This window comes from Prunus persica, chromosome G2 (assembly GCF_000346465.2).
Source record: "Prunus persica cultivar Lovell chromosome G2, Prunus_persica_NCBIv2, whole genome shotgun sequence".
Classification (NCBI taxonomy): domain Eukaryota; kingdom Viridiplantae; phylum Streptophyta; class Magnoliopsida; order Rosales; family Rosaceae; genus Prunus; species Prunus persica.
In genome coordinates this window covers 1,599,693-1,624,717 of record NC_034010.1, presented here as the reverse complement: position 1 = coordinate 1,624,717, position 25,025 = coordinate 1,599,693, and the positions used below count along the sequence as shown (strand labels likewise).

Genomic DNA, 25,025 nt, shown 5'->3' with positions numbered 1-25,025 from the left:
TTGTGTACCACCTCTTTCTAATAGAGGTGAGCCCCATTGTATTGATAGGCTCTATCTCTATTAAAAAAGTAGTATATAATATGATATAAAAATATGATAAGTCTAGCATTACCCTTTAATTAAGACGACCAACAACTAACGTGCTCCTCCTGGTGCAGGACGCAGCTTTCTACTTTGTGCATTCAAACAAAAGTACTCTTCTCCCTTGCTCTGCCAACAAAACGACTCACACTTGAATGCGTTTCCACGCACTTTGCGTATCCGACTCACTCACTCTCTTTCTCTCTCCCTCTCTCGCTTTCTCTCTCCTCAGTAGTTAAAACTGCGTTGACTCGAACATTACCAAACTTTGAATCACCGAAACTGAAACACCAACACCACCACCACTATTTTCCCAATTTTACCCCTCCCCTCTTTCCCCTACCTTCCTCCGCCGGTCTCTCTGCAACACCCTAGCTCACTTTCGAACAGCTCCCGTGGCAATACCCGTAAATACGACATGTCCTCGGGGCAAAATTCCACGCCCCTTTAGCTCATGTAACATATTCTAGCTCTTTATTTATTTATTTTCTAGATTTGTTTTTCTGTTTCTTTAATTTGGGGGAGAAATGAAGAGACTGAGATCCAGCGACGATCTCGATTCGTATGGAAAGGATCCGAATCCGAACCCGAACCCGAACCCCAGCCGGACCTCCTCTTCTACCTCGCACAGAAGCTTCTACTACAAACCAGACACTGTACGCAAGGGTTTGCTCTCTTCCTCCTCGTCGGCGTCTTCTCTGGCGCCGGCTCGCTCCTACGATGAACGGGACTCGGCCGGCGCCGGCGGCGGGTCCAGGACCGCCCGGAAGAGGCCGGAGCAAGAGTTCGACGGGTTCGACCGGAGAAAAGGGCTCGATCGGTATAATAGAGATGGCGGAGGGTACGATCGTAGCTCGATGCACAGGTCGGAGAGCTTCTCCGTGTCCAGGCGGTCGCCGGCGGAGTTTCCGAAAGGGTTTCGATCGGAGCGGGACCGGCCGAGGCGCGAAGGGAGCGGAGCGTTGTCGTGGCGGAGGTTTGGAAAGGAGTTTGAGGAGAGAGGAGGGAAGGGGTTGAGGGATGTGAGGTCGCCGACGTGGTCGAATTCGAGAGATTCGGGGAGTGAACAGTCTAGGGTTAGGTCTCCGGTGAGGAGATTTAGGGATGGAAAGGGGTCGAAATCGGAGTCGAAGTCCAAGTCACCGACTTGGTCCAAGGACTCGGTGGGGAGTGAGCAGTCGAAGAGTGTTGAGGTGAGGAAGAGAGAGACGGAGGAGGTTCAGGTTGAGAGTGGGAGTAGGGCTAGTAGTGAAATGGAGGAAGGTGAGCTTGAGCCTGAAGCTGAAGCTCAAGCTGTAGCTGCTGGAGCTGGAGCTGAAGGAGGTGAAGGTGAAGGTGAAGGTGAAGCCCAATTGGGTCCTGAAGGTGGAGCTGAAATGGAAGAAGCCCAGGATCGAACTGGGTCCGATACGGATACCAATAAGGTTGAGGAGAAAGGTGAGCCTTTGGATGAAGACGAGGTGAGGGAGGAGAAAGGTGAGTCTTTGGATGAGGAAGAGAATAGGGAGGAGAAAGGCGAGTCTTTGGATGAAGAAGAGGTGAAAGATGTGAGTGAAGAGAATGTGTGTGAAAGGAAAGATGAGGAAAAGAAAGATGAGGGGTTGCCAAATAGTGAGAACGATATGATTGATGAAGCTCGGAATATGGAAGGTCATGAAGATAGGGATGGTGAAAAAGAGAGTTTCAGGGAAGGTAATGAGTGCAAGGAGGAAGTGAGCAAGGGCGTGGTTGTGGAGAGGTCGATGGAATTGGAAGAGGGACCAAAGCAAGACAAGGGAATAGACCTTGAAGTGAAGGCTGAGGATGATGATGATGATGATGATGAAATCACCGAGTCGGATAAGGAAGTAACAGAGGAGGAGGAGGAGAATGAAGTGGTTAAGCTGGATATGGTCGATGCAAGTATGGGTCTGAGTCAGAATTTTAAGGACAAAGGGAAAAGCGTGGCTGTGGCACCGGCCCATGTGGTGGATTCAGCAGAAGATGGTGGGTGGAATGCCAGAGAATCCAGAGAACTACTAACTTGCATGGACAATGATATGGAAGGACCAAGCACTAGGGGTTTCGAGTTGTTTTCAACCTCTCCTGTTAGGAGACAGGAGAAAGCTGATCACTCTGGTGTTAGTATGAAGGATGAGAAGTTGGCACTTGAGCCACTTGATCTTTCGCTTAGCTTGCCTAATGTTTTATTACCTATTGGGGCAGCTCCTGGTTCTCCTGATCAAGCAAGGAGTGTTCAGTCTTTAAGCACTTTTCGTACTAACTCGGATGGATTTACTCAGTCAGTGTCTTTTTCAGGTTCTCAGTCATTTTATCACAACCCTAGTTGTTCGCTAACCCAGAACTCGATGGACTTTGAACAATCGGTTAAAAGTCGCCCCCTTTTTCAGGGGATTGATTGGCAGGCACTGGCTCAGAATGAGGCTAAAGGTAAAGAAGTTCCTTGGCAGGCACTGTCTCAGAATGAGGCTAAGAGTAAAGAAGTTCCTTTGTATCAAAGACTCTTGATGAATGGAAATGGGTCTCATCAACAACAGTCTCAATCATCACAAGGCGTTCAAAATGGTCAATCCGTCCAAGGGCAACAACATCTTAGACATCCTGAAGGAAGCTCTAAAATGGCAAATGGATTGGAAAGGCAGCTGAGCTTCCATAAGCAGTTGACAGGTGGACAATCAAGGCACCAGGAAGATGTTAGATCACCTTCGCATAGCGTTGGATCTCATGAAATGGGATCAAATTATAGTTTTGACAGGAAACGACTAATGAGAGAGAAAAGTAGTGGTAGTTTATATAGAACTAGCAGCCAGAAGGAACAAGAACAGTTTCTCATTGGTGGGGCTGATTTTGTCGAGACAATCATTGCCAGGATCGTCTCTGATCCAATACATGTAATGGCCAGAAAGTTTCATGAAATGACAGGACAATCTGCAGCATGTATGAAGGAGACCATTCGCGAGATTATGTTAAATATGGATAAGCGCATGCAGCTGGTTGCATTTCAGAAGGCACTGCAAAGCAGGTCTGACATAACCATGGAGACACTACTAAAAGCCCATCGTGCGCAACTAGAAATCTTGGTTGCTCTAAAGACTGGTCTACCAGATTTCCTCCAGCAAGAGAGTGATGTGTCATCTTCTGATTTGGCTGAGATTTTTCTGAACTCAAGATGTAGAAATCCTTCTTGTCGGAGTCCTGTGCCTGTGGATGAATGTGATTGCAAGGTTTGTTCGCAAAAGAATGGTTTTTGCAGTGCTTGTATGTGTCTTGTGTGCTCAAAATTTGATATGGCCTCAAATACATGTAGTTGGATTGGGTGTGATGTTTGTCTCCATTGGTGCCATGCGGATTGTGCATTGCGGGAATCTTATATTAGAAATGGACGCAGTGCTACTGGATCTCAAGGGACTACTGAGATGCAGTTCCATTGTGTTGCCTGCGATCATCCCTCTGAGATGTTTGGCTTTGTGAAGGAGGTTTTTCAGAATTTCGCAAAGGATTGGACAATTGAAAATCTTGCTAGGGAACTTGAATATGTCAAGAGAATTTTTGTTGTCAGCAAGGACATGAGAGGGAGACGACTTTATGAAATTGCTGATCAATCCCTGGCAAGATTGGCACATAAGTCTGACCTTCCAGATGTTTACAGTTATATCATGGCTTTCCTTGTGGGTAAGTTATTCGTTTTATCAGAAAGGATTTATTGTTTTGTCCTTCCAATCTTTTGGGGTCATAATCTGTAGACTTGATCATAATTATTAGTTTCGAAATCATGCCTTTTGTCTGTAAAAAAGTTGGCTAAAATATATTTTCAATTTGCCATATATTGTTTAGTTCTCTTGAAGTATAAAAGACCAATAATGTAGCACTATGCATAGTTTTCTAAGATGACTTTCCTCTAATAATTTGGAATTTCCATCTGGAAAGTGGCTTTGGCATATCATGCTACAAGATACGGATGTTACATGGAGATTTTAGGGGATATTTGCGAATCGATGTCAATATTGAATTGTTTTCGGTTGTTTTCCTTGTTTTGAGATATATGGAAACCCTTTGATATATCGAACAATTTTTTGGCCTTTTGTTTATGTATTGAAGCTGGAAAATGAACATATTTTGGGGAAGTTTTGTTCTTTCTGCTTTTACCATTAGAGCTGATGGTTTTTAATGCAGGCAAAATCATTGAGGAGCTACTAAAACCATAGTTGCAAATTTCAAATTTGTCATTTTGGATCTCTGATCTGTAACTTTGTTTTCTGTGTTGCATACATAATTTTTTTTTCGGTCCTTGTGTTACATACATTATGTGTCTTGCAGCTTGTGTGTTTCTTAGTATTCTTTGGGGGCTTGACTAAAAATGTATATTTCAATGATTCTGAACTTCTATTTTATGCTCATGGGAGAATGTTAAGGGGAAAAAGGGAAAAAAGTAGTACCAGTATCACTAAGGATATAGGATGAGTACAGAATGTCGTTGCAGCAACTCTTGGCTTTATTGAATCTGAAAGCTGTGCCATTTTGTTGTTGTAATTCTGTTTTTAGTTGGTTGAAAATGGAAACCATAAGATTGCTAATCAAGTCGTTAACTTTGGTTTCAGATGCTGACAATTCGAAGCTAGGCAAAACACCCGTTTTATCTGGGAAGGATCAAAGTAAAGTGAGCAATGGGATTGCTGGGCCAAGCCAGGAACCTGCATGGCTGAAGTCTGTATATACAGAAAAGGCACCTCAGTTGGAAACTGCAGCTAGCATTCTTCCTAGCTTTAACTATGACCAGCATGATAAGCGCATTATAGAGACGGAGTTGCACACAATCGCCCCGAAAGAACCTCTCTTCGATGAGTTGGAAAGCATTGTGAGAATCAAGCAGGCCGAGGCTAAAATGTTCCAAACACGAGCGGATGATGCAAGAAGAGAAGCTGAGGGGCTGAAACGCATAGCGATTGCGAAGAATGAAAAAATTGAAGAAGAATATAGGAGTAGAATAGCAAAGTTGCGTTTGGTTGAGGCTGAGGAAATGCGTAACAAGAAACTTGAAGAACTACAGGCTCTAGATCGAGCACATCGTGAGTACTCAAATATGAAGATGAGGATGGAAGCAGATATTAAAGATCTTTTATTAAAAATGGAAGCTACAAAGAGGAACCTTTCTTTGTGATTTGGCAGATCAACAGGGGTTTCTATAGAACTTTCACCACAGCAGGTGTTTGCAACCTTATTCCCCCCATAATTTTATGTTGTAATGTAGTTTTTATGGCTATCTTTAGGTTTATTTCCAAAGTAGTTTCTGTTGTATTTCTTCCTTTTTTCCTTCTTTTTTTCACCACTAACCAGAATCTGTACAGAGACTGCCCCATCTCTTAATGTTATAAAACAGCTCCCATTTATGATTCATGGAAGCAATCTGGGGTTACGGTGGATCGAGTGTTGATTTATCAGAGGAATTTACTTCAATGGTTGGAATGTACCTGCATGTAATCTGGTTGAGCAAATGCGGTTCATAACTTTGTTTTGTGGTATTTTGCTCAACCTAATGCTGTAAAGGACTAAATATGTGAGAACATAACCCTCTTCTATAAACATAGTGTTCACAATGATAATCAAATGATGAAATGATTTTCGATTTGGCTAAATTTTTGTAAGGGTGATGCTTGAAATATTGACTGAAAAAATAAACGGTTCCGATCATAAAACGACATTGTTGAGCGGACTCCAACGATTGATCAGCACTAGACTAGCTGGGTTTGCAGTTCAATGACTGTAGATCGAAAGATTGTTGCAGGAAAAATAATTCAGAAACCATTTGAATTTGATGTTCTGTTTGGATAGATTGATGGTTATGTGTATGGACAATTTTCGTTTCTTTTTGTTTTTGCCAATTGTTAAATGCATTCTACATCTCTAATAACAGTTAGTTTCTCAGTTTTTCTTCGACTGTTTTTGAGTTTTTAGTTTGGTCGAATTCGAGTGTGTTTTTTTGGTTGAGCAGAATAATATAATAGGGAAGGGATGGTTGGATGACAAGCCTGGCTGGACCAGAAAAACGTCATGTCGTATAAGAATGAAAAAGCAGGCCTTCACGTTTTCAATCTCTTGCCTCGTACGGCACGTTTTCTTTAACGTTTTCAAGAGGGTTTTGACTATAATGATACTTTTTACGTCATATCATTTCTTTTTTTTGACTCTGGCTTTGATATTGGTCGCCTTTGAATCTAGGGTGTAGTAGTTCGTTGGGTTATAATCGGAGGGTGTAGATTAAGTTTTAGATTTGAGGTGTTGGGGGGGCACAGTTGGGGCCCAACATCGAGATAAGATTGAGAAAGGTACCCCAGACGTGTAAGGTAAATCTGAGACTTAATAGTCAAAATGGTGAAAACCTAGGGGATAAGAGAGACTAGACCTAGTTTGAAAGGGGTCTTCAAATACCACAAACGTCAACGCATTGTTTGTTTTTTTGTTTCTAGATATGTATTTTTTTTCTTCTTCGAAGTGATTGGAGAGTAATGAATTATGACATGTTTAGTGTGCCTCATTTTACGGTTAAATAACGGTTGAATTTTAAGTTTGGTAAGAAAGGAGATTAATTTAAATGAGATTGTATAATCTAACAGTGAGAAAAACATCAGACTCGCTTGTCTAATACTAATACAATGAGGTCAAAATGTGATTCGCAAAATAGTGAGCGTGCTATTTTGAACACGTGAGTCCAATTGGAGTTAGATCCTTGGCTTGAATTAAAACCCCACCACTACAGACCCAATCAGACCATCATCACCACCTAATCAGTCAATCGACCATCATCGCCACCAATAACCAAGCACCATAACATAATAGAGAGAAGAAAGAAGGAAAGAAAAAAGGAAGAAAAGAAAGAAGAAAACGAGAAAAGAAAGAGAGAGAGAGAGAGAGAGAGAGAGTTGATTTTCTTACTCTCTTTTGCTTTTTAATACTTTTCAATCAATTTTGTTCTTTTTTGTTATTTCTCTTTCCTATTCTACCATCACCCTCCATTAATATTTTGATATGGATACTCAATCAATGAAAGTGAACAAAACCCAGGATTTTGGATTTCACCATCACTGTAACATAACAAAACATAGGCTTTTGGACTCCCCTACAGACTTGGAATGCTGAAATATTTATATGAGAAGAATTCTTTTCCATTATTTTATTTTTTCTTTCTCTTCAATCCCTGGCTTTTTGTATTTTCTGAGAAGGTACCCAAACAAAATGAAGGTTTGAAATGATCTCATATGAAACAAAGAGAACTCCATTAATGTGAATTTGAAACTCACAGTCTCAAACTCAATTTCATTTTCCGATTCATGTTCACAAGTTCATAAAAAAAATTTCTTCATTCAATATTTCTTTTCCGAATGGTTATGACGGAGAAGAGAGGGAGAAGAGTGAGACGAATATGGAAAAAGAAAATGTAAAAATGTGTAGTTAGATGCATTTATGTTTCTTTGTGGCCACCTAAAATTTGTTTCCTTAAAAAAACAAAAACAAAAAATGGTTGCAAGGTTTATTCGTGGGGCATGAGTTTTTGTAAGTGGACCATGTAATTTTGCCTAGACATACATGTTAATTATTTCTTACTCGATTAAACGGAAAAAAATTGGAAAATTAAGTATAAAGAAAAAGAAATATAAAAGTGAAAAAACAAAAAAGAACAAAATTGATTACAAAGTATTAAAAAGCAAAAAGGAGTTTAAGTGGAGAAAATGGGACTGGAAAAATCAGCTCCCTAAATAAAAGAACGAGAGAAAGAAAAGAAGAAGAAAATGCTAGACAAAAAAGATCATAATTTTATTTGTTTTTTAAATTTATTTTTACGTCAAAATTCCTAATTAATTTAAATATTAAAATAATTATTTTTTGTCCGACATAGCACCAAACACATGTCTTCATTATTTTTACAATCCAGCTTGCTAGTCTGACGAACCACCAAACGTAGATCAATACTTAATCCAGCTTAGGTCAATCCAAACTAATCCAAGACAGTCCCAAGATTTAGCAGAGTCCATGACAGTCCGTCGTACCAAACAAAGTAATTGTTATGGATTTTGGTATTGATATCCTAGATTTGAAATTACACTTTCCAGGTGTTATGTATACTTTAAGTTAATTAACTCTAATATTAGATTGCACGTGTTCAACTCAGTTATCCAAGAAGGTAGTGTGCTCGTCCTCTTACTTTCTCTCTCTTCCTTTCCTTACATGACCTCCCCCTTTCTTCTTGTCAGAAAAATTACAAAATATTCAGTTTGAAGTGCATATTGTTATAAAAGAAGTGCCAAAATCTTTACACCTCAAGAAGATCTAAGGAAAGTTGTTTGAAAACAGCTTATAGCATAATATTCTACAGTCATTCTCACAAGTCATAAGTAAAGCAACGCACAAACTACTAAGATTTTAGATTCAATATATATATATATATATATATATATATATTTCTTCTCGTATGCGGATGTCATTGTAAATAGAGAGAAAAGTAGGGAGGGATAGTAGAAAATATATGACGTCCGCACGATTTTAATGTCTAAACATCCGCATAGAAGAATATATATTTTTGTCAATCACCTTTTTTTTTGGGTCATAATTTAGTTCCCACTTTTTTTTAGAGGAAATTTGAGTTCAAATTTCATGGACGAGAATTTATTATGTTGAATAAAAAAAAAACTGAATATTTCTTACCATTGAATCCCAAATTCATCAAATACAAAACTAATACAGAGCTAAAAAAACATAGATCGCAAAAACTAAGAGGCAAAAAAGAGAATACATAGATAACAAAACATAACAGACTGAACCCAAACAAAAACAAGGAAAACCCTAAACTTCAATGAGAGGCCAACCTCATATAAGTGTAGAGGAGGAAGAAAGAGAGGAGGAAAACAAACAAGAGAGGCATGAGCCTTTGAGGAGGCTTGCCACCGATCATTACAATCCAATTTGATTGATTTCAATGACTTTGGCATACCAAATTGGATCTCAAAATTCCAAAAGGGTGATGATTTTTCACATTTTAAATCATTTTGCAATTACTTCACGCATTGTTCATGCGTGAGTGATAAAGGAGTGTGAAAAATAATATTTGAAGTGCTAAAATTATTCGAATTTCAAAATCAACATGCCTTGATTATGAGATTTTTTTTGTTTGTTCTCGTCGCATCATACTATTAATTATTATTAATATATTTTGGGAACTGATTTTCCCACTTCATTTTCTGCACTTACACTCCCTTTCGCTTTTTAATACTTTTTAATCAATATTGTTCTTTCTTGTTTTTTCTCTTTTCAATTCTAGCCTTAAGGTTTTGATAACTGAAATTAAGAAAAATTAACATAAAATAAAACCAAAATTTTTTTTGGAAATGGATAGGAATGTAAGTATTTGTACGCCAAATTCTTTGTCTTTTTACTAAGTATGTAAGTACTATTTATCTTTGTTGTAGTTAATAGATAATAAATTTTTTGGGCTAACATGTTTATAGGTAGAAGAATCAAAGAATGCTACTAACCAAACTTTCATTATGAGCTTAGATATGCAGAGAGCAAGGTATGCATAATAGTCTCATATTTTTATTCTTTCATAATATTAGTAAGTGATTATACATGTCTTCTTATTAAAGGGAATTGTAGGGTAAGGGTAGAATAGGAAATAGATAGAACAAAAAAGAACAAAATTGATTAAAAAATATTTTTTTTTAAAAAGGAGTGTAAGTGGAGAAAAAATAAGTGAGAAAACCACATCCCCATGTTTTTTGAATACATACTATAGTTTAGAAGGGGATGTAGATTTCTCTCACATACACACGCACTATCAAAGTGTCATAGAAATTCAAAAATGAGGCCACTAATCTGCAATCAAGACCCTCGTTAACTAGATTACACCTGCGGGTGTATGATTCATATACTGTGGATGTATGACCATATGACCAGTTTATAGTGGATTTTCGAAATTTGTTAGTTTCATACTCTTCATATTTGCATTTCAAACTATGAAAGCATAAATAATCCACAAAAATACATGCTCCCTTTTTTTTTTTGGGAAATAGCTTAAAATGCCACCTTTTTTATAATTTTAACTAAAAATACCATCCATTCCCAATTTTTTTACAACTATCACCTATAAATACATTTTTATTGTGGAATGATTGTACCCATTTCAGTTTTTCAGAAATTGGGTTCTCTCTCAACTCTCTTGACTCTATCTCTCTCTTCAGCCCTTCTCTCTCCCTCGTGTAACTCTCTCTCTCTCCGACGCAATCGTCTTTCTCCCTCAGCGGTGGCTATTCATCCAAGCTTAACTCCACGATTCACATCCACGAGGTACTGTTCATCTTCCTTGTCTTTGAAATTTGGGGTTTTTGTGAATTTGGTTTATGGTGTATGGATTTGTAAGAAATTGATTTAGGGGTTTCTTCGAAATTGGTTTTGGGTCTCAATTCTTTGTGCCCAAGTACTAATTAATACCAGTCATGGAGAATTGTCACTGAATGAAGCATCCGTGGAGAATTGTTGGATGAAAATATCTTTGCTATATTCATGCTACTTCCTCTTGCGGGTGGTTTATGTTGAGTTAATATTTAAATTTTAAAATGCATTCTTTTTTCAATTTTGATTTCAACGACGTTTTCTTCAAAATTGTTTGTGTGTAAATGCAAAATAAAGGCATAGATTCTAATTGGACTATTCATTTTGCCAAAAAGCATTCCTGATGCTTGATCTTTGTCAGTGTAACAATCATGTTATGGAATTATAAGTTTGCACATACAATTTGATGGTTGTCTAATTATATGTTTCATGTTTTGGAAAATTTCTGGTATTTCTTGAAACCAACCATGGTTGACTAGTTCACATTCTCATTATCAATTTTTTTTTCTTTCCCAATTTGCTTTATCAGCCATATAGTATTGTGATTTTAATAATTATTTTTCTTATAGATGTTCACATATTAACTGGTGAAAATAATTGAACAGAGAAAATCCAATGATGCAGAAGTCGAGTCACTGCGAGAGGAATACCATCAAAGGGTTGCAACACTTGAAAGGAAGGTAGGTCTTCTCATAAAGTCTTGTTTATAATCGTGCTTGGATTGATCTAGGTGTTATATGTTTCCCTTATGTTTTTGATGAAATTGGTACTTGCCTATTTTTAATTCAGCTCCTGATAATTGGAGGGGCTATGCCAACTTATGATTGCAGGTGTATGCTCTTACAAAGGAAATGGACACGCTTCGGCGGGAGCAGAATAAGAAAAGTGATGCAGCTGCTCTTCTGAAGGAAAATGATGAAATAATTAATCAAGTTATGGCTGAAGGTCTCTTTCTGTCCCTGTCTGTCTATGTTTCTCTTGAGAAGCTCAATATGTTCTACATATTTTGTGCCTCATAGTGAATTTCAACATAGCCAATGTTCTATTGTGGATGCGAGGAGGGTTTCTTTATGCAATCATATCAATAATTATGGAAATTCCTTCATTTTTGCATTTTGTTGTACCAGGTGAAGAGCTTTCAAAAAAGCAGGCTGCTCAAGAAGGACAGATTAGGAAATTAAGGGCTCAGGTATGCTAGCCGGTTTATTCATTGTCTGATTTTGTCATTCTTTAATCCTTTCACTGCTAGGCATTCTTATATTTTTTTTCTCTGAATACTAGATCAGAGAGTTTGAAGAAGAGAAGAAAGGGTTGATTACTAAACTTCAGGTAATTCATTTATGTTAGAATCTTTAAAATTGTGGTTCTCTGATTTCGTTTGATAAAGACAACTCTTGACCAGCATATTGAAGAGCAATTTGGTTGTGGTCGTCTATTGGCTTGTATCTCATCACGACCTGGACAGTGGCTGTGCTGATGGGTATGTGACTTTATTTGCCTATGTCTGTTTCTAGTCAGCAGATTTGTCATAGGCATATTAGTGTAGTTACCATATTGCAAGGGTTGAAATCTGGATGATATCAGCTTCTTTTTATTGTTGTTTTAAAGTGAGGTATGTATGGGTCTTATGAAATTTGTACAGAAATATATTGGAGGGCAAATAATTTTATTTTAGTTTTTTATTCCCAAATGATACCAAAACATGTAAGCTTCACACTATGTTAATTTTTGCAGGATGGGAAAACATTGGACAACAAGCTGGAGGTTGTTGAGGAAATGAAGCTAGACAGGGGCTACATATCCCCTTATTTCATCACCAACCAGAACAATCAGAAATGTGTAAGTTTTAGTTTGACTCAGCGATAACTATGTCTTGAAACTGTTAGAAGGCTGCTTGTTAAAGTTAGCAGCACCTCAAGTCCCTTTTTGCTTGATGCTGATTATCTTCAAACTTGTGTATGTGCTGATAGGAATTGGAAAATCCTCTAATCATAATCCATGAGAAGAAAATCTCAAGTATTAATGATGTGGTTAAAGTATTGGAGTTGGTTTTGCAGGTTAGCATTTTTCTGGTTATGTTCACTAGTTTCTTCGTTTTTACTATGAATTGGTTGACAAACTTTTGCTCCTTTTCAGAAGCAAAGATATTTGCATTTTGTTATATATTTCAAAACTGAAGTTATAAAAGAAAATGGTTTTCCTCTTTGCTAATTGAGAATCATGTGCAGTTATGATTTCAGATATGTAGATAACCTGTTGTTGCTGATATTGCTACACGGGAGGAGAACAGAACAACTTGGAAAATGTGCAAGAAGGGAGAGCTAACTCATACAACGAAGAACAAATTGATGAAGTTAAGATCAAATTAGTAGAATTTGTGAGCTCTCCATTATTTATAATTATAGGTGGGAAGTATGTATGTAATAGAGCAAAGATTGGTTGACTATGTAATAACAATTGAATTGTCAAGTTTTATGAAAGAAATAATTTTTGCTTCTTGGGATAGTACTGTTAGGGTTCGGTGGCGATTTATTTTCCATGTCTAAATTGTAGTCTGTAATGGATGTGTGTGTATTGTATGTAGATTGACTTAATATTGCTGTCCTATTGCATGTGTATTGTACTAATATTGTATGCATATTGCCATCGTATTGCATGTATATTGTAATGCTGTTGCTATCGTATTGCCATTATATTGACCTAATATTGCCTCTCTAGTGTATGTATATTGACTACAGCTCATCAATGGGTTTACTGTTTGGGCCATATTGCATTCAAAAAGAAGACGAGGAGGAGAAAGAAACAACGTGCCTTTCAAAAACAGGCAGTCAGGTGCATCATAATTGCATCGTAAGACATTGTAAGAAATTATTTTAAAAAATAATAACAACTAAAAAATAATTTACAAAAAAAGGAAGGTATGAATAAAGAGACAGAGAGCGAATAAGGGGAGAAAGAGGCAGAACGAAGCTAGAGAGAGACAGAGAGAGAGCTGCGCTACAGAAAGAGAGCAAAGAGAGAGTTGCACTAGAGAGAGAGAGAGAAAGAGAGAGATAGAGAGCTGCGATAGACAGATACCAAAGAGAGAGAGAGATGTGCCAGAGAGAGAGAGCCGAGTGAGCTAAGAGAGAACAAAATTTCTGAACATGTGAAAAATCAGCAATAAGTGGACAATAATTATATTTTTATAGGTGATATTGTAATATTATTGCTATCGTATTGTGGTTATATTGCTTTAATATTGCCTCTATAGTGTACATGTATTGGCCTAATATTGCTATTATATCGTATGTCAATGGCCATTTGGTCTAATAACAGAGTCTCCACTTCGTTGAAAAGTAATCCTGAATTCGAATCTCATGGACACGACAATTGTTATCCATCCTTATATTAGCATGAATTGATGTTGACCTTTGAAATGATAGTTGGAGTTGCACATCGATTCATATTCAAAAGGAAAGTAATTCTCTCCCTCAATGAATCTTCGTTCAAAAGAAGGCAGCTATCAAATATTGGGTACAAAAATGCAAGGTCCACAGTAAATTAATTGGACACAAACCACATATTACAAAACTAGGATGATTTTTGGCATGCTTGAAAAGACAAGGGCCAAATACAACAGAAAAGAAAATCCATTCAAGCTTCACACTAAACATGGCTCAAGCACTCGACCATGGTTTCAATCCAAAACCTACCCAACAAGAGCATACCACGTGTCCATCATAACAGAAGATGGCATTTACAAAGCATGAACTGCAATATGTTTCTTTTTCTCATAAACAAAATTGTTACTAAAATGGAACAAAAGATCTCTAACATAGAGCAATACAAGCAAAGATAGTCAATTGTCATACACAGAAAATTAGTCCTCATCCATCCCTGCATGCTGATCTCTCTCACTAGGGCCACCTGCTGGTTTTGCCATTATAATCTGCAAAATAGTCAAAGCACTGTCAACAACCTTTTTTTAATGAAGGTATTAAACATTAAATAGGCTGCAATCAGATGGATTCATCATTTCTCACAGATTTTTAGCTAGCCAGAAAACCCCCAACATATAGATTTTCTATTTTTCAGATTCAGATTCAGATTTTTCAGGCTCTGCTACCACAGTCTCTGTTTCCTCCACCGTCGCATCATGCTTATCATCTGTTTCTTCCTTGACAACTTCAGTTTCCTCCTTATCAGCCATCTGTTCAGTTGAAGAGTGTTGTAAAGTTTCTGTTTTGACCCCTTCCTTTGCCTCAACAGTAGAGAGTTTTTGTGGAGATTCAGATTCCCCTGATGATTTGTCAACCTTTGGCGGATGCTCTGAAGACTCAACTTTCTGTGATGAATCAACACTACTTCCCTCATTTATTTGTCCCATAAAAGATATAACAGGATCAAATAGCAATTTCCTTTCAGTAGACGAAGGCCATAATCCTGAAGCTGTCACACATATAGAGGGGACATCTTACTTTCAACTTTCATGCAAAAATAGAGAACACAGCATAACTACCAGAATTCCTTTTTTCCAAATAAATCCTATCATTGAAAACTCTGTTCTACCCGAAACGAGAAACACAATGCAATTAAATACGCTAAGGAAATCATGATTTACAAGTAACGGAAATTCACTATGAGGCACAAAATATGTAGAACATATTGAGCTTCTCAAGAGAAACAGAGATAGACAGGGACAGAAAGAGACCTTCAGCCATAACTTGATTTATTATTTCATCCTTTTCCTTCAGAAGAGCAGCTGCATCACTTTTCTTATTCTGCTCCCGCCGAAGCGTGTCCCTTTCCTTTGTAAGAGCATACACCTGCAATCATAAGTTGGCATAGCCCCTCCAATTATCAGGAGCTGAATTAAAAATAGGCAAGTACCAATTTCATCAAAAACATAAGGGGCACATATAACACCTAGATCAATCCAAGCACGATTATAAACAAGACTTTATGAGAAGACCTACCTTCCTTTCAAGTGTTGCAACCCTTTGATGGTATTCCTCTCGCAGTGACTCGACTTCTGCATCATTGGATTTTCTCTGTTCAATTATTTTCACCAGTTAATATGTGAACATCTATAAGAAAAATAATTATTAAAATCACAATACTATATGGCGGATAAAGCAAATTGGGAAAGAAAAAAAAATTGATAATGAGAATGTGAACTAGTCAACCATGGTTGGTTTCAAGAAATACCAGAAATTTTCCAAAACATGAAACATATAATTAGACAACCATCAAATTGTATGTGCAAACTTATAATTCCATAACATGATTGTTACACTGACAAAGATCAAGCATCAGGAATGCTTTTGGGCAAAATGAATAGTCCAATTAGAATCTATGCCTTTATTTTGCATTTACACACAAACAATTTTGAAGAAAACGTTGGAATCAAAATTGAAAAAAGAATGCATTTTAAAATTTAAATATTAACTCAACATAAACCACCCGCAAGAGGAAGTAGCATGAATATAGCAAAGATATTTTCATCCAACAATTCTCCACGGATGCTTCATTCAGTGACAATTCTCCATGACTGGTATTAATTAGTACTTGGGCACAAAGAATTGAGACCCAAAACCAATTTCGAAGAAACCCCTAAATCAATTTCTTACAAATCCATACACCATAAACTAAATTCACAAAAACCCCAAATTTCAAAGACAAGGAAGATGAACAGTACCTCGTGGATGTGAATCGTGGAGTTAAGCTTGGATGAATAGCCACCGTTGAGGGAGAAAGACGATTGCGTCGGAGAGAGAGAGAGTTACACGAGGGAGAGAGAAGGGCTGAAGAGAGAGATAGAGCCAAGAGAGTTGAGAGAGAACCCAATTTCTGAAAAACTGAAATGGGTACAATCATTCCACAATAAAAATGTATTTATAGGTGGTAGTTGTAAAAAAATTGGGAAGGAATGGTATTTTTAGTTAAAATTATAAAAAAAGTGGCATTTTAAGCTATTTCCCTGTTTTTTTTGGGGTAACTAAGTACATGCTAACCTACAAAAAACAAAAAGTTGTACATGCCCACAAAAGATATTTTCTCACATGTAATAGGGAAAAACAAAAAGATATTTTCTTATACATTGGCCACTGAGAATGATTTATTTTCTTCTTTTCCTTCTTTTCCTTCTTTTCCACGGTCAAACACCAGACACTTCCCCACACAAGCATCCATGGAGAAACCAATCTTGTTCAACTCCACCTCCCAACAACCCTTCTTAATTACCCAAAATTTGATCTTTCTTCCATGTCCATCTGCTCTTTCAATTTGCCATTCTTTCCAAATAAAAAATAGTTCCCTTCAAATTGAACCCAAAAGCAGAAGCAGCCCAAGAACAGATTCCATTCTTCTATCTTGCCAAGGCCGTGAGCCCGTAGAGAAAGATCAGAAGCAAGGAGATAAGCAGTCGTTGTTGCTGGGGCTTTTTGTTGGTTTTGAGAGGCTGGGGAAGAACTTGAAGGAGAATTTAAGTCCAAAGCAAAAGGGTGACTGGAAGGACTTGATGTTGATGAGCTTATCATTTGCTGTGTATGTTTACATCTCTCAAAGGATTGTCTGTGCTTACTGTGCTTGGATGTCCATGCCCAACCCTCCTTGGTAAAAAAAGATAAAAAAAATATTTGGGTTTCTTGCTTTATGTAAAATTCTAAACCAAACCCGGATTTTATATTTGTAATATGTATTAGATATGTTGTTTACTTCTGGGATGGTTTTTTATTTTATTTTATTTTTATACTGGTGACTGATGACAGGAAAATTCACCTCTAATGTATGTACAAAGAATAATCGTTACAACAGAAATGGTTTAGTCAAGTTGGTTTGAGGGATGTGATATTCATTTTGTACTGGGTTTAAATCTCCTCTCTGAAATTTAGATTAGATTAAATAGAATATCTTTTGTATTATTAAAAAAAAAGTTACAGCAATGCTTTTCACAATTTCAGTGCCTGTCTCCTTCTGAGAGGACATAGAAAATTAGAAATTCAGAGAGGGCAAATGATCTTTTCATGAATATTGAATGGCTAACATTTTCTATTCCATTTCCAGAATTTAGGACCAAAATTCGCAAATATGCTCAAGAAAGTCGTAAGATGGGGTCCATTTGGAATGAATAATTTCAAACCTAAATCCAATAGTTAATTTCAAATACATTCCATGCAGTGTTTTTATTTATTTATTACTTATTATAATTATTTCATAGTTTTTCTGAAACTAGTTCGGTAATATTGTCAAAATCCAAATCCTTTACTTTCAAATACTCCATTCAAACTATGACCAAAAAACCCAAAAAAAAAACTCCTTTCAAATAGACTCGTAACTGAGAAACAAGAACTGTCCAGCAAAAGGTAAACTAAAGAAACAAGAAGCATTACTGAAAGCAATCTGACTCGTTCCACACGAACAATCTGAAAGATTATGGCAGTGACGAAAAATTCACAACTGAAACTTTCAGCAAACGAAGGGAAAATGAGATAAACATGCTTTTGTTGAACAGTTCAGAACAGTCACTTTGTATCTTCCAGGCTAACTGTTTTCATCTAGATTTAACTCAAAAGGCCTGAAACTCCCTCCACAAATGAAATTTATAGTCTTGTTTATTATAATAGACTTCATACATAAATTTCTTCATTTATCGTACAACTCAAGACTTCAAGAGCTTTGACTAATCAGCTTTATGCCTTTCACGCCTGAAGACACTGTAGAATAATGACAATAGCCAGTGCCAAATGACGATCAACCAATTATTTCGCTTGGGTTTAGGTTCCGGGGTTGGTCCGAAAAGTCCCTTGTAGATCTCTTTTTGTTTCTGATAAACAGCCTTGTCATGCTCAGCAAGCAGACGCAACTCCCTTGCAATAGCTTTGTCTTCAGGTGCAAATTTACGTGCCTTTAAAAAGTCTTCCCGGGCAGCATCTGTCTGCCCAAGCTCTGCTCTGGCTTTTCCTCGCCTAAATAATGCTTTGACATTGTTTTCATCCTCCGCCAGAACCTGTGAGCGATTGTTCAATTACAGTTAAGACAGAATTTTGATAGGGAGCTGTTATTGGCACTCCAAAAAGAGTCATTTTGCACTCCTCTCTTGTAAAAACAAAAGAGACAAATTGCACATGGTGGAAGTGCATGATAACTTTTTTGGAGTGCTAATCACGGTTCATTTTTGATATTATATGGACGGGTATTGAAGTATCACTACCTTCATACAATGCATAAAAATCTATTATTAGACATCAGTGCATTTACAAATTCAAGTTATAAGAGTCATATAATTTGAAACAACAGGATGGCGCATGGGCACATACTACAGATATCATAAGAGTATAGTATAGTATTTTAAGCAAGGACTTTTAATTTTTGATTTTTGATTGAAGAATGGTGCCAGTGAGCCTTCAAAGTTTGTATTGGTAACTAAAGAGCATTTCCGTTTTCGACAACAATCCGAAATAATAGGTCAAAGCTAAGGAAAGAATCCAAATTTTGTTGATGCAGTATGCTATTTCACTTCCCAATTAAGCCTACTATAATCCAACTTTAAGTATCTAAGGATGAATAGTACAATTTCTGGGCACATGACATGAAATATGATTTTCTTGTTTGAGCATATACTTACAATACTGCATTGTCCAATGGCTTCTTCATACCGCTTGAGCTTTATAAGAGACGCTGCAATGTTAAGGTGGCATGGATTTTTAACAGCCAAAGCCATGTCCCTGTACTTCCCAAACAACTGGAACATGAAGTCGTCACCCATATATGCAATGGCCTAACAGAAACCCCACCAGAATCTTGTCAAAAAGGAAATCTAAATAAAGAGACTGTACAACTCAGAAGCTCATCTAGAACCATAAATATAATATCTAAGAATTAGAAGTGCATAACCATTTCATACTGTTGCATAGCCTCCTCTAGTTTTTCTTCTTTAAATAAAGCATTTCCATCCATCTTTCTTCTATCTGCTGCTCCAATCCTCTCCTCCACAGTCATGTCACCACGAGCTTTCCCCTATGAAAGGCAGAGTCCACAGATATATGTTAGCATATTACTGAAGCAAAGCACTCACAGAGATATTTTGAAACTTCCATGATAACTACTTGCGAAGAGACTTTTGGAAGCAACTTACTTCTTTGGTTTCATCAAACCCAATAAGCTCAACTTCATATGATATATCTGCCAAGGGTGGAACATTCGGAAAAGAAAAGCTTCCTTCTTTCCCATACCCTAACTCCCAGCCTACATGTAAAAGGGCACGCTCTCCAGATTTCATGTTGGAGACACCAATAGCCAAGCCAGTCATTTCTTTTTTCTCTGTTGTAGAAACAAAATATCTCTCATGAGAAGCCCAATGCATTTATTTTCGTCACTTGTCTAAATAAATACTACTATAGGAAGTTTGAATTTTTTATGAACACAAATGATCTGAGTAATTAGAGAGAATAAATGCAAATAACAAATCGAAAAACTAACCACGGGTTGAACAAGGAAGGTGTCAGAATCCATTTGCATATATTTTGTATATATTTAAAGAAACTGATGACTCAGCAAGGCAAATACCTTTTCCTAAAATCATTTCAAGTGGTCGTTGTTCATCCCATGTGTCTTCAAACTTATGCCGTGTGCTTTGAGTCCATGCCCTGTAGTGCACTGTCACATATATGCAGTCACTCAGCGATTGAAGGAACCTGACTAACTAAAGTTATACGTAAACCATCTATGAGAAGGATGTGTACAAAAAAGTAATTCTATGGGGTTATCCAAGCAAAAATTAAAAAATTAAAAAATTTGATGATGCATTTTACCTTAACAAGTAGGTAACTATTAGATGAAGTTGCATTGGAGGATGTGTAGAAAAATGTAACTGAAATCATATAGAAACGAGTCCAAGTTGTTGAGGCATACGTTAAAAAAATGAAAGTTTTGTTTTTCTGTTTTTTCTTTCTTTCCTGGAATGATAGAATACTATTACAGAAATTGTATTATAACAAACTGTGTTGTTTAAGTGTACAGAAACCTCTGTCTACTTGAATGTCATGTGTGTCTGTTTGCAAGTCTCAAGCTCATTCATATGCCATACTGCCTATACTAACAAATACTTGCGCAGGTAACTAGTAGTTGAAATTGCATTGGAGGATGTATATAAAAAATGTAACTGAAATCATATTGAAACAAGTCAAAGTTGATGAGGCATACGTTAAAAAAAATGAAAGTTTTATTGTTTGGCCCTTTCTCTTTCCTGAAATGAAAAGCAATCAACAGAGTGTGAAATAAAGTTATCTTCATACTGACTACTGTGTAAACAAAACATTCAACCAATGATATGTAGTCTCCAGCTTGCGGGAAAGTATGCCGGTAGTGATGGCTACTTACGGCTTGCAGACTGGCTTAATTCAATATTAATTCTTGTCTGTTAACTTGATACAAGGCTGATTTCTAGACCAAAATACTGGAGAATTGATTTATTTCTTTTCTACATAAACACATATTTACTCTATTCATGCGATATGATCTCCTCATACATCAACTATTGTTAAACTAATATGCACAAGTGAGTATTCTAGAGTAGTGAGTGCAAAGATTTTGAAGCCTTGCATGCCAAATTGGGATCCTCAACTTAATTGATCACACCCTTCCCGTTACACTCTCCCAAAACCCTATAGAACCCTAGTTTATGTGACAACATCAAATTTCCAACAAGAAATCGGATCCATCTAAAACTGTATGTTTTATGCCAAACAAAAGACACCTAAAATGCTTTATATCAGATCATATCACAAAGCCCAAGAATGCAACGGTAAGTAATGCTAAGAAATTACATGTGCACAAAAGAATTCCTGGGTTTTCAACTAATGTACACAGAAAAACCAAAAAGGAAACAATATCTACTAGTATTTAAACGTTATCGTGGCAGAAGTACAAGAATAAGCAACCATTTGACACTTACAGAAGCATGTTGAATATTTGGATGGTATTGGACCATGACCTTCCTTAATGATTTGCTTCGTGACTTTCTCATGAAGGACTTCCACCTTAGAATCAACTTTTGGGAGGCCATTAGCATCTTGAGGAGGTTCCCCATGAACAAATGTAGCATCTTCAGTTACTATTTCACTTTCACCATCTTGACCCAGTGTTTTTAAAGACATGCCTTCGCGCGCGTCGGAGCGAGGCGGCAGGAAATCGCCAGAGGCGGTCGGCTGTTTCACGAGTTGCACGTTTAGCGCGGGGAAGGCGTAAGGAGGTGTCGCAAGGCGTGGCCAGGCGGAGCGAGGCGTGCCAGATCTGGACACTTCTGAACCTGAAGAAATTTTGCGAGTATGCAAATTGGCTGCGACTCTGCGAGGAAGACGACTCGCGTGTTTCCTTTTTAGGTTTCTTGTAATGAAACGACGTCGTTTCGATTGCAGCGTTTAAAAAAAAAATCTAAATGAAACGATGTCGTTTCACTTGGAGTGTTTTGATTTAAAAAAAGGCAAGTTTCTGTTTTTTTTTTTGTCCTTACCTTTATTGTAATAAACGTAAGGCAAGAAGAATTAATATCTTTATTGCCTTTTCTAAAACCGGCTGTAGCTTTATTCTACTTACCTTTTTTTTTTCTCTCTCTAAATTAATATATTAACACATGGACTTATCTATATATATAAAACAAAAGATAGAGAATGGTAAAACATTCAAAATATCAGAAAATACCCTTAGTTTATGCAAACATTAAGAAATAAAATTATTAATTAAATGCAGATAATATGGTAAATTCACACTTTTTCATATTAAAAAAATTAAAATTAAAAGAAAAATCAGATAATGGATCATATTTTTACGGAACACAACTACCCATTATCTTTTTTAATTCTAAAATAAAATTTGTTTTTTTTAAAAAAAAAAAGCCTTTCACTGGTGCAGAAGCACCTGCAAAGAGGCTAGTATATATAAAACAAAAGGTAGAGAATGCTGAAACATTCAAAGTACCAGAAAATACGATTGGTTAATTCAAATATTAAGAATTGAAATTATTAATTAAATAAGGATAATATGGTAAATTCACATTTTTATATTTAAAAAATTAAAATTAAAAACGAAATCAGATAATAACTACCCATGTTCTCTTTTCTTAATACTAAAAAATAATAATAATAAATTAAAAAAATCAATTGGCACTTGCGTGAGCATGTGCCAAGGAGCTAGTATATATATATATATATATATTGTATAGTACAACCCTAATTTCTACCCTTCTCAGATAATCTCCATCAATTTCAAAAATTCTCTTCATCTTTCGACTGCAAGTAAGCCATTTTATTTTTCTCTCTAATTCTTCACAACTGTAATTTGAGGTTTCTTATAATTTTTTTTCAATATATTAGTTATTTTATTCATTTATATGAAATAGTAGAAATTTGACGTACATGCATCATACTTGTATCTTAGAAATATTAATGGTGTTGTTTTATAGCTATGAATCGAAAAGATCCTGTGTGGAAGTATGCAAAAGAAATAGAGGGGGAAAAAAAAAACTTGAGATGCACATTTTGTGATCAAAGATGCAGTGGAGAAATTTCTAGACTTAAGCATCATTTGGGTCAAACTCATCATGGTATGCAACCATGTAAAAAAGTTCCTGAGCATGTGAAAAAAGAGTGTGCTGCCACTTTGAAAAAATTTCAGCTTGAAAAAAGAAAGAAAAAAGAAATGCTTAGAGAGATTGGGGATGGTCCACGAGGAGGGGCTCAGAGTATGGAAACTTCATTGGATAAAGAGTATGGAATCCCCGGTACTAGAAATGTTGCAGTTGATGAGGCTCTTAGAGTATAACCTAAATCAAAATGACCAACGGATAGATTTAGAAGCTTGGCAAAATACATTAAATTCAGCATACAAACAAGAAGAAAGAAAGGAAGTTTGTCGAAAGATTGGTAGTTTTTTTCTTCTCTAGAGCACTCCCATTTAATATTGTAAATGATGCATTTTGGCTATCTATGGTGGAAGGGATTGCCGCATATGGTGTAGAATTTAAGCCTCCATCAATGTATGAGCTGAGGACTTGGATTCTTAAGGAAGAAGTTGGATGCATCACGTAGGGAAATATTGTTAGACGACGACACTGAAGCTAGACTCGCCTACATGAAAGCGAAAGCGTTAGTGAATCTTGATTTTTTTTCGTAAGTTCAGTGTAGATAAGGAGAATAGGCTTGCTAACTTGTTTTTGGAGAGACTCTACTTCACTTTTGGATTATTTTGCCTCTGGAGACGTCCTCATATTCGACAGCACATACAAAACCAATATGTATGACAAGCCTATAGTGTTATTTGTTGGTTCAAACAACAACCTGGAGAGTGTTGGTTGTGCCCTATTGCTTAACGAGACCTTTGGAACATAAAAGTAGTTATTGGAGACATTCATATCCTCTATGAAAGGCAAGAAGCCTGCATCAATACTGATGGATGGGGATGAGGCGATAAACATAAACAAATTGAGTATGTGTTGCTCATGTGCAATCATAAGTTGTACTCATGACACGTGGCAAGGAATGCACATAATAACTTAAAGGATAAAGAATTGGTACGATCATTTCAAGTATATCTTTGGGAACCAATTACAGTCAATGAGTTTGAAAAAAAAAAGGAGTTTTTGAAGGACAGAGTTACTACACAAACAAAAGGATGGCTGCAAATGATGTATGCAAAACGAGATGCGTGGGCGAAATCACGCCTTAGACCCAAGTTTTTCGGTGGTATGTGTACTTCTAAATGTGTAGAGTGTATGAACAAGTTTGTGAAAGATTACTTGAGGAAATGAGTTAAGTTGTTTGAATGCATACCACCGAAAACAGTCAATGAAAGTGCTTACAACAATACTGAAAGTCTTGAACAACATGTGTCCCAAATTTACACACATAGGTTCTTTTCGTTGGTATGTAACGAGATCAATGCTTCGTCAGTACTCATTCATGACAAAATAATCTATAATTTCGGAGGACAGTTGTATATTTTAGTGAAATACGGTGAACCGCAAAATAATTAGAGTTATGTGTACCTTGGCGAGAAAGATGTTCACATAGAGTGCAACTGTCAAAAATATGAAAGCGAAGGCATCCTATGTTGCCATTTGTTTTATGTGATGAAGTGGGAGCATGTTATGGAAATTCCCTCGTCACTCATAATGAAGTGATGGATAAAAACTGTCCGAATAGACATTGGATATGCATTTATGTCAGAAAGTGGAAGCAAGTGGGTTGTACAAACCGCGAGATATGAACGTTTAAGTTGTATATTGCCAACAAAGTATGTTTGTATACACCAAAGAGCACATATGGGTATAGTATTATTCATAAAATTTTCTTATTAAAATAAGTTAATGTTCAAAAGACTTACGCCTCGCATAACGCGACTAAAATGCCTTACATCAACGCGACTAAAATGCATCGCATCAACGCCTTGCCTTTCAAAGCATTGCCTTGACCTACAAAGAATATAATTGTCACTAGCCTATGTTGAGACGTCTCTTTCCAAAAATCACATGAGTTTCAATAAAATAATCACAGTGCATCATAATATATGGTCATTTAAAAATCTGC

The 25,025-nt window shown here is 36.7% G+C and overlaps 3 protein-coding genes and 2 long non-coding RNA genes across 6 annotated transcripts; 3 read left to right on the top strand and 2 right to left on the bottom strand.

Moving 5' to 3' along the window:
- LOC18787122 (protein OBERON 4) lies at nucleotides 152-5,658 on the top strand. The gene is made up of 2 exons (XM_020557628.1): nucleotides 152-3,753; nucleotides 4,680-5,658. The coding sequence occupies exons 1-2, from the start codon at nucleotides 609-611 to the stop codon at nucleotides 5,237-5,239; spliced, it is 3,705 nt and encodes a 1,234-aa protein (XP_020413217.1). The 5' UTR covers nucleotides 152-608; the 3' UTR covers nucleotides 5,240-5,658.
- On the top strand, nucleotides 10,301-12,216 carry LOC109947470. 2 transcript variants are annotated; one of them, XR_002270233.1, is made up of 6 exons: nucleotides 10,301-10,416; nucleotides 11,067-11,141; nucleotides 11,292-11,406; nucleotides 11,589-11,650; nucleotides 11,743-11,941; nucleotides 12,196-12,216. It is a non-coding gene; the product is annotated as an uncharacterized LOC109947470 (long non-coding RNA). The 2 variants fall into 2 exon arrangements; XR_002270232.1 differs by having other exon boundaries at nucleotides 11,031-11,141.
- Nucleotides 12,214-12,964, top strand: LOC109947471. Its single transcript, XR_002270234.1, has 3 exons — nucleotides 12,214-12,300; nucleotides 12,432-12,518; nucleotides 12,690-12,964. It is a non-coding gene; the product is annotated as an uncharacterized LOC109947471 (long non-coding RNA).
- Nucleotides 13,979-16,224, bottom strand: LOC109947469 (golgin candidate 5-like). The gene is made up of 5 exons (XM_020557626.1): nucleotides 16,142-16,224; nucleotides 15,420-15,494; nucleotides 15,155-15,269; nucleotides 14,487-14,892; nucleotides 13,979-14,392 (listed from the first exon to the last, which is right to left on the bottom strand). The coding sequence occupies exons 3-4, from the start codon at nucleotides 15,162-15,164 to the stop codon at nucleotides 14,528-14,530; spliced, it is 375 nt and encodes a 124-aa protein (XP_020413215.1). The 5' UTR covers nucleotides 15,165-15,269; nucleotides 15,420-15,494; nucleotides 16,142-16,224; the 3' UTR covers nucleotides 13,979-14,392; nucleotides 14,487-14,527.
- LOC18785146 (peptidyl-prolyl cis-trans isomerase FKBP42) lies at nucleotides 17,846-21,810 on the bottom strand. Its single transcript, XM_007220342.2, has 6 exons — nucleotides 21,398-21,810; nucleotides 20,011-20,100; nucleotides 19,580-19,764; nucleotides 19,339-19,461; nucleotides 19,070-19,222; nucleotides 17,846-18,451 (listed from the first exon to the last, which is right to left on the bottom strand). The coding sequence occupies exons 1-6, from the start codon at nucleotides 21,597-21,599 to the stop codon at nucleotides 18,125-18,127; spliced, it is 1,080 nt and encodes a 359-aa protein (XP_007220404.1). The 5' UTR covers nucleotides 21,600-21,810; the 3' UTR covers nucleotides 17,846-18,124.

What these genes read in the sequence shown, in the direction of transcription:
- LOC18785146 (XM_007220342.2), bottom strand. Translation starts at nt 21,599, where the DNA reads ATGTCTTTAAAAACACTGGGTCAAGATGGTGAAAGTGAAATAGTAACT. An exon ending in TGAAATGATTTTAGGAAAAG is followed by an intron (nt 19,765 to 20,010) that starts GTATTTGCCTTG and finishes TTTCTACAACAG; the next exon opens with AGAAAAAAGAAATGACTGGC. An exon ending in CTATGCAACAGTATGAAATG is followed by an intron (nt 19,223 to 19,338) that starts GTTATGCACTTC and finishes GGTTTCTGTTAG; the next exon opens with GCCATTGCATATATGGGTGA.
- LOC18787122 (XM_020557628.1), top strand. Translation starts at nt 609, where the DNA reads ATGAAGAGACTGAGATCCAGCGACGATCTCGATTCGTATGGAAAGGAT. An exon ending in TATCATGGCTTTCCTTGTGG is followed by an intron (nt 3,754 to 4,679) that starts GTAAGTTATTCG and finishes CTTTGGTTTCAG; the next exon opens with ATGCTGACAATTCGAAGCTA.